The sequence below is a fragment of the Cicer arietinum genome, chromosome 8, assembly GCF_000331145.2.
Source record: "Cicer arietinum cultivar CDC Frontier isolate Library 1 chromosome 8, Cicar.CDCFrontier_v2.0, whole genome shotgun sequence".
Classification (NCBI taxonomy): Eukaryota; Viridiplantae; Streptophyta; class Magnoliopsida; order Fabales; family Fabaceae; genus Cicer; species Cicer arietinum.
The window spans coordinates 24,560,156-24,569,670 of record NC_021167.2 but is presented as its reverse complement, the minus strand read 5'-3'; the positions used below and the strand labels follow the sequence as shown (position 1 = coordinate 24,569,670).

At 29.0% G+C, this 9,515-nt stretch overlaps 2 protein-coding genes across 2 annotated transcripts; one reads left to right on the top strand and one right to left on the bottom strand.

Moving 5' to 3' along the window:
• The first annotated feature begins 2,657 nt into the window (after positions 1–2,657).
• On the top strand, positions 2,658–3,852 carry LOC101494775 (uncharacterized). Its single transcript, XM_027330798.1, has 2 exons — positions 2,658–3,069; positions 3,758–3,852. The coding sequence occupies exons 1-2, from the start codon at positions 2,658–2,660 to the stop codon at positions 3,850–3,852; spliced, it is 507 nt and encodes a 168-aa protein (XP_027186599.1).
• Positions 3,853–7,552: 3,700 nt separating this feature from the next.
• LOC101495108 (uncharacterized) lies at positions 7,553–7,927 on the bottom strand. Its single transcript, XM_004515233.4, has one exon. The coding sequence runs from the start codon at positions 7,925–7,927 to the stop codon at positions 7,553–7,555; it is 375 nt and encodes a 124-aa protein (XP_004515290.2).
• Between the last annotated feature and the right edge of the window lie 1,588 nt (positions 7,928–9,515).

The following is a 9,515-nucleotide window of genomic DNA, read 5'->3' as shown; positions in this document are numbered from 1 at the left end:
CTTTGCTGTTTTTTCAATTTCTGGATCAAAGATAAGTTCTGCTGAGGACTGGCCTCGCATACAAGGTTAGACAAATTATGAGTAATGAACAGTTAAAGAAAGATAAATAATTAAGTAAAAATAAGAGAGTCTTAAACAATATTTTTTTTTTATTTAGAGATAAAATAAAAGAAGAAATTTTATTGCAGAGCAAAAAATTTCAATTCAGTAAATAAACTAAATTCAATAGTGAATTGGCAATCCCCGGCAACGGCGCCAAAAACTTGATTGCGTTTCAGCAAGTGTACTGAATCGTTGCAAGTAATAATAAAACGGTAGTACCGAGTGTCGAACTCAAGGATTGCGTTTTACTATTGAATTATATTTGATTACTAGAATTGAACAAAAAGGTTCCCAAGTTGATTGAAATAATGTTTGAAATTAACAACAATAATAAAATTGATCTTTTATAATGAGAAAAATGTCAGGGATGAGTTTCACTTCGAATCCAACCTTGGTGTCTAATTTGATCCTAGTTACTGAATTCCTTTATTGAATTATTACCGAATTCTCTTTATTATTCTTGCCCTAATGTCTTAGTGACAGAACCTTTAATTCCAAAGTAACCCCTAATTCCTTAGTGGATTTAAGATTAGAATTAAGCATTACCGTATAGAAATTCTCTTGTAAATTATTGCTTTGCAACTAATTTAATTGGTTTCATGACCTGCATCTATCCCTAGACTACAAATTCATGAATTTCTCATCTCAAGCATTCGTAAAGTCCACTTCCGTTTCAAAATACAAATCGTAGAACATTTTAATGTTGATCAAGCAATAAAAAGCATTAAGCACAGAGATGAGAAAAATAATTCAATAAACTCATTCATATAACTAGAAATCAAATCAGAAAAATAAGGGTTTCATCTGGTTACACTCATCCCTAACAAATAGGGTTTAGTTACTCATGACAGAGATACAAAAGATAAGGATTAAAGAAGAATTACAAGAATGATTCATGGATGATTCTTGATAAAACTGCTTCAATGGCGTTAGAAACGGCTGTCTTTGAGTTTCTATGCTAGGGCACAAGTCTCCCAAGTTCCCCCGAGTCAAAAAGATCCCTAAAACAGTAAAAATCTGCGTTTTTATGATTCTGGTGCGCGTCGCGCGCCCCAGGCGCGGAAAAACGCGCTCCAAGCGCGCGTTGGCAGAGCCTGATGCTGAGAAATGCGCTCCAAGCGCTCAGGACGCGCTCCAGGCGCATTTCAGCTGTTGTCTGATGTATTTTGCATTTTTCTCATGTTTTGCTTCTGAATTTGGTCCCGGTGTCTTCATGAAAGTTGTAGATATGGATCGTATCTTTCATTAGCACTTGGAATGACACTAATTGGACATCTAGAACTCCAGATATGGCTGAAATACTCCACATATATCATGTTGATTTTTCACCAAAATTCAGCACTGCACTAAAACAAAACGCAATGTAAAATTACGACAAATTCCTACTTAATCAACGAAATAAAAACAAAAAACATTTTATTAACTCAAAGAACAAAAATCAACAAAATGTATCATTAAAAAAAATCTAAATTTAACTGATGATTGAGGATAAATAAGACTAAAACAGTGGGAAAATATGCATATGATGAAGAGTCATCAATAATACATTCCAGAGGAAAACGTAACACCTTGCAATGATTAAAATGCTTATGTTATTTCTTCTTCACAAGTGAGGTGTCATTTACGAGGAAGAGGCAAAACACAAAAAGGAAAAAATAATTTGAATCGGTGATTATTAATTATTAATTAGTTCATAAAAAAAAATACTACTATCTTGATGACAATAGTAACTACTATGTAAGAAACACATGTGAGGACCCTTCTTTTAGAATATGTCATATTGGTGGTGGTTCGATAAAAAAAAAATAATTTTAAAAAAATAATTTTATTTTTATATTATAATTTAAAATATAGAATTTAAATCTATACAATATAATTTTAATCTAATAATAAATAATATTTCATTGTATTGAATCTTAAATACAATAGAGATAAGTCGATCTATTTCATGGTAAATTCTTTAATATTTTGATAATTAGATACTAAAATTCAACAAATACAAATCACAAATTGCAAATATTCAAACAATCATTAATTATGTGATGTTCAATCTTGATAGAACAACTATACAATTACTCTTCGCACATGAATATGTATATTCAAGGACATCATAAAAATCTATTTTCATGTCACATGAGTGTTCACCCTTATTGATTCATGTGGTCCTCTCTCTACTCCAAAAACTAGCCACCATTCCCAATGCTAATAGAATTTTTGTTGGCTCCATCTTATTTATGATAACCACAGCACCTGAAAATAGTGAAAGCTCTACCTCTTTAAAAACCCCTTCTTTTTCTTTCTCTCAACTACTATATATAGAGAGAGAGGAATAAAGTTTTTCCATACACCTTCCATACATTATTTTCAGTTTTCACTCCCTTTTTCATCTTTCTCACATCACCAACAACAATTTCATATACTTCTCTTCTCATTCATCTCAAAACATGATCCTTTAAAAAAAATTCTTAATTTCTAAAACCATATTATTCTCATTTCCCAAAAAAACACCTTTCAGAAAAAGAAAATCCTTTTCAACTTTTTGAATTTGTCAAAGCATGGATCTTTTTGAAACCCCATCATCTCTAAAACAAAATAGATTAGAAAAATCCATATGGGTTGCAAAATTAGTGCTCATGTCTATGGGAATTATCTCAATTCTTATTTTGTTGAAAGTTTCAATAATTCCATACACATTTGATGTTTTATCAACTCTTCCTCAACTTTGGTTCTCACTAAGAAAATGGTTAACAGTTCCATTTGTTTTCATCATTGTGAACTTCATCATCATCCCCATTATAGCTTCTTCATACTTCACAAACCAAACCAATAACACCAACCCAATTGAGCTAGAAAATCCAACAAATGAACACCATGAAGAAGAAAATGTGGTTGAACAAGTTATAGAAGAAGTTGAAGTTGTAGAAGAAGAAAAAGAGAAAAGGGTTGTATTTGTTAGATATAGAACAAGTTAGATAAAATATATTGCATTTGTAGTTATGGAATCATTTAAGAATGATTAATCTTCTCCCAACAACTTAAAGTTTGGATTAGATGACAACTGTTACCATACTGGTACTCAATTACTAATAGTAGTTAAGTACACACTTTCATATGGAATCTTTTTATGTATAATTAAACATAATATAATTAGTGTTTGGTGAACTTTTTTAGCTAAGGTATGACCTCAGAAAGGATTCTTCAAAAGCTGTTCTCTATACACAAATGTTTATTTATTTATTTATTAAATAACAACACTACGACTTTAAAAGGGATTATGTGAATTTCATGGTACATACTATGCTATGGCATCTTAAATTCTTGAAACATTAGGCTCTTAACACCTGGCAAAACATACAAAGTACTTAGTTTGAACAATTAAATAAATCTAGCTTTGATTAAGATGCTCCAACCAAATATTTAATAACAGTTTGTTATAGATTCCAAAAGAAATATTTTGATATTTTATAATTTTGTGATTATTTTTTACAAATTTTTAGAATAATGAGAAATTGTTTTGAATTTATCTGACATAGTGAAAAATTTTTTTTTTTAAATTAATTATAATTTTTTTTAGAAATGACTTAAAACTACTAATGAAGTATTAATTGAAGTAAAGAATTCTCTATGTTGACTCATTCTTTTTCCTAATTTGCAGGATTTGCTGTGTACATATTTTTGGAACTGAGACTGTGTGAAGAAGCCAGAACAAGTTTCAGACAAGGTGGACTTTTTTCCATGTCAATTTTCTAGTGACATAGTGGACTGAAGTTAGTACTATATGCTTTAATCTATTATGCACTTTCTTTTGTCTTAGTTATTTTACATGTTCTAGTAGCTATTTCTTATATTAGCATTATTTGAAGTTCAATGTACAATATCTGTAAACATATAATATTGCCCTTTAATTCAGCTTTAAAATGTTTGTTAAATAGTGGCCCCTTTTTATTAGATTTGGATTCCATTTAGCAACAATTTTATCTTAACTAAATATAAAATGTTTCGTGAAAATTGAATGGTCAAACTTCAAGTTTGGCATTTTAGATTTAAAAAAAATTAAGATCTATATTGAAATTTCGATCGATCAATCTTAATCAAACAATTTAAATTTGTTGACTATGTATTGATTGACTATTAATTTAAATTTCTTTTTGTTCATTTTCTACTGTATTACTCTGAAATGAAATATAAGTAAAAACATTAACTGAAAAGTTTATGTATTTGTTCTTAATTAATTAAGATCAGATATATCAATTTTTCAGTTACCGTTTTTGTTTATATTTTATTCATTGACATTAAATACATCAATATTTCAATAATTATTTTTATTTATATTTTATTTTTGAAAGAAATAATTTTTAGTTTTAACTTAAAAATTTTCAAATCGCACTTATAAAAAGAATTAAGGTTTTATTTCTTTTGTAAAAAATGGATAAAGTGAATAAACAAGGATGAATTGAATCTAAAGCAAACAGTGATTTGCCACTTCAGCTGTGCACGGTAGCAATTGCATGCGAGCTTCGATTAAGATATGCATGTTGGCTTAGGTTGATTGGTTATGTTGTCAATATCACCTAAGTCACGGTATGGAAAGATATATCCTAATCTTAAAAATTAGTTTTTTAAGAAACTGTAAAATAAATTTTAACTTCTATAAACTTTCAAAATTTTATTTTCATTTTTATAAAAAAAAAAGTATTAGAGATTAAAATAGAAATTAGAAATAAATAAATAAATAAAATAAACTTTTAAAATTTTATAATTTTATAGAGATTAAAGATATTTTTTTTATTTAAATTATTATCATTTTATTATATTATAGAGTGGTTGTACATCTCAATAGTCGACATAAACAAATGTACAATTAGTTTAAGGATCAAAATAGAGGTTAGTGTAATAAACTTAGTGAACACGCATCATTATAGATGTAGTAACTACTAGATAGGACTTGCTGTTTCTTTAAGACATCATTTTTAATTAGGCTTAATTGCAATTTTGGTCCCCCTATTTTAACTGAATCGCGAAAGTAGTCCCCCTATTTTGTTTCTCCCCAGTTTTGGTCCCCCAAGCAGAATTTTGGTCCAAAACTTAATGAAATTTCATTTTTTTTGCATTTATTTAAGTCACACAATGCATCAAGATCTCATTTGCAACAATTGTAACTGAAATATATGACCATAAATGGTGTAGTACGACTTTAAAAAATAAAATTTCATCAAGTTTTGGACTAAAATTCTGTTTGGGGGACCAAAACTGGGGAGAAACAAAATGGAGGGACTACTTTCGCGATTCAGCTAAAATAGGGGGACTAAAACTGCAATTAAGCCTTTTAATTATGATTTCCCAATGGTCGGAAAGTGAGTTTAATGCCATTCAAAATTCAAACACAAGAGCCCCATGTTTCTTCTTGTGTCACAAATTTTTAGTGGTCTATAATTACATAACCTCATAAAGAAGTAGGACCTTGCAGCCCGGCCCAAACACTTGCCTTATATTTATTTAAAAAATTACCAAGTTGACCGAAAATAATTACAAAGATATTTACTATTAATATTTTAAATTTTTTTCTAAAGTTTGCAATGTTACACATGATACATTTAACTAAAAAGGGTAATTTGTAAGAGAAAAAAGTGGACTACGTTAGAGTTTAGATAAGACATAATAATTTTTTGAAAAATATTTCTAGAAATTTTTAAAATTGTTACATCTGACTTGGAAACATGTGCAAATTAAAACTATCTTACATAGTAAATGCAAACAAGTAAATATTATCGATGAGGTGCAGTGAACAAAACATGTGTAATTAAGTGTATTTAACAAATTGAACACTTAGGTTTACACTCTATTTAACCTTTAAGCAATTTGAGCTTTTATAACTCAACTCAAGGTTTATCAACAAATCTACTATAGTTCACAACAGCTCATACATGATATATTTGGGCAAGAATCTTAGAAAACCCAGTGGGGTCTTTAAATATTTAAAACAAGCATATCATAATTAGATTTCAAAGAGCTTCACTTCCAAACTTACTTTTTAAGTTTAAAACATATGTTGGCCGGACTGGAGTAATGTTAGTGGAACATACCAGCTAGTTAAGGACCCTCCTCCATATCCTGCCTTTAATTTCAATTTGAAAATTTTAGTCATGCACTTTTATTATTATGAATGTTGGCCTTGAAATTTACATTTCTGCTTTTACCAATCTTCCTATTTTTTACGAAAAATAAATTATTAATTTAATTCCTGAAATATCTATTCTTTTCTATTTAGTCTCTAAACTAAATGAAAATAATAAATAGTTGTTGAATTATATGAAATTTGTCAACTTAGCCCTAAAACTATATGAAATGAATCTCTTTTGTTTTTAGTATCTCTTGTCAATATACAACAGTAGAGACCAATTTAACGGATTTCAAATAATTCAAGGACTAGGACTACAACTCATTTTTATATTTTAGGGAGTAGGAGACAAAGTGATACTTATTATAAGAGACTACAAATTGATGGTTTTCACACTTTTTTATGTTATTCTGCTCCAAAAGGGAGAAAACAGATAAAATGGAAAAATAGATTACCAGGCATAACCATATGGACATTAAACCAACTAATTTACCTCATACAAAACTGATAATAAGAAATCACATAAAGTAAACAAATGCATTTCTGATTCTTGGTGGCCCACACATAATTTTTTTTAATTATCAATCCAAAGACAAGGAGGGATCAAGTGGGAGCTTTCATTGAGACTAGTTGTCTACATAACTGTTTGTAATGGTAATAATGATGTTTAAGTATTGATTAAGAAGAATGTGCAAGCTAGAAAACCTAAGAATAAGATTCAATAATGTTTGCCATCATAAATGTCAAGTCCTTTCCTTTTTTACTGGAATTGAAACAACTCACAAAATGTTTGGACACGTTCTTATGGCACAAGTATGCTGTGGACCTGAAGCTATGAAACAGGGAAAAGTTGAAGCAATGGCTCGTGTACTGGAAAGTTAACTTCCCTTATTTCTCAGAGAAGCCTAGAACTAATAAACAAAATTAGAAGTAGAAACAAGTATTTTATATAGAAATAATGCCATGTCCATTCCCTGATTATCTGTTTAAAAAGTTTTGGTGAAGTTCATATCATCCTAATTACACAATTAAGCACTTCTTACAAATTTTAACAAAAGTTTGATTTTTATGTACAATATAAAAGTTTGCGGTGTACCTGCAATTTTAAACTAAGAATACACAATTTTAGGGTTGGACCTCTAACAAATGAAATCATTTGAAGTTTGAGAGACTAAATGAATCATAAATTTGTTTATTATTTAGGTGATGAAGTTACAATATGAGAAGTGTTATTGAAACAACTCTCTTTTTACTAACAAACAAATTGGCAGATGAGGAAAATCTGACACTATACACTAATGTAACAACTGAAATAACCAAAATCACAATGTACTAAAGCAAGATATGCGAGAAGAAGAAAGAAGAGCGGGTTAAAGCTAAGATGATTACGAGTGTAATCAATGGCACAACCCAATGACCTCCTTCTGCACATGAACAATCGCAAGGTTCTTTAACAGGCGCATCTGGAGGACTAGGAGGAGAATGATGACGTGGCGGTGGAGGAGAACGACGTGGAGATGGTCTTCTACTACTAGAGCCACCGTGTTGGTTTTGATCGTTGTTGGTTCCGTTGTTATTGGATTGGGCCTGAACTTGGACTTCGAGTTTGAGGCCCTGTTGGCAATGGCCCAATCGTCCACAAACGAAGTAGCGGGTTCCTTCTTCGGTGATGTGGATCACTGTTTCGCCGGTGTTATACGTGGCCATTGCGTTTACTATTATACACGTGTCGTAACCTTGTTTGTTCACTTCCACCACATCGTGTACCGGCGTGTATGAAAATACTGACGATCATCACAAGATTAATTACTCTATATTATTTGGAAATTAGATAAAAATAGAGAAAAAAGAAAATACATTGTCTTGTTTTACACCATCAATAAAAATAAATGACTTTTTTAGTTATTTTTAAAAAACGATTTACAAAATATACTTACATGAAAGGATGATAAGTTATGATTGAGTAACCATATAAAACTATTTTACACTCTTGACACATAACCATTAAACTCATAAAAATTATAATTGAGTCTTGAATATATTAAAAAAAATTAATTAAATTTCTAAAATATAAATATCATTATTTATGATTAAATTTATTTAAACTTTTAAATATTTTCTAATTAGGTCTTGGAACATAAATAATTTATAATTGGGTCTATGTAGATTCAAAGTTTAATTACAAATTATTTAAAATATTATAGACTCAATTGAAAAAAATTAGTTTAAAATTCTAATAACAAAACGAATTAAAAACTCAAGGGTTCAATTACTTAATATTGCAATCGCAACAAATAATGTGGAAATGGAAATTGTTCAGTTCAGATTATTTAAGTTTCACTGAAATTTAATATAGCATAGAAATGCAAATTACATTGAAATCTAAAGGTTAATTTGGATAAATATGAAATGAAAACAGAAACTGAATTGAAAATGTAATTAATTAACAAGATGAAGTGTGATTAGGTTATTATCATCGTAAAGAAAATGAAATTAATTAGGCGAAATTCGATTTTCGTTGCGTACTTATTATATACAATGATCGCTTCACGATTTGATGAGGATCGTATATAGCAATGTACCTGCAAATTCAGAAAAGCGAAATTTGAAAGAAATGAAGAAGAGGAAGAGGAGAAGAAGAAAAGGATGAAGAGAAAGAGAGATTACGTTAGATAAGAGTGAAGTTGTTATTGCGGCGGTGGAATTGATCGGAGAGAGAGAAAGAGAATCGTTTTCCCGCGTTAATGCAGAGAGAGTGATGAGGATTTTTTACCTATATATCCTACTTTTGAAACAACTTAACCAAAATACCCCACTTTCAAAAACTGTTATCAAAATGCCCTACTTTTTAGGGCAAGAAGGAAAACTCTCCCTGGGGAGCGATACACCAAAGGAGCAAAAAAAATTTCCCCTAGAAGGAGGTCGCTGGCGGGGATGCGACCTCCCAAAGGATTTAAAAAAAAAAAAATTTAATTCGTTTTTAGGTTTTAATTAATTGTTAATATTTTAATAAATATTTAAATTAATAAATAATTATATTAAATAAAAAATTTATAATTAATAATAATACTACATAAATAAATAATATTATTATTGTTATTATTATTAAAAATTGTTATAATTAAAAATTATTAAAATTAAATTAAAAATAATTAAAATTAAAATGGGAAATTAATATTATAACTATTAAAAGTAATTAAAATTAAAAATAGTAAATTATATTATAAATTTAAAAGAAATTACATTAATAACAAAAATTACATTAATAACATTAAATAAAATATATTAAATTAAT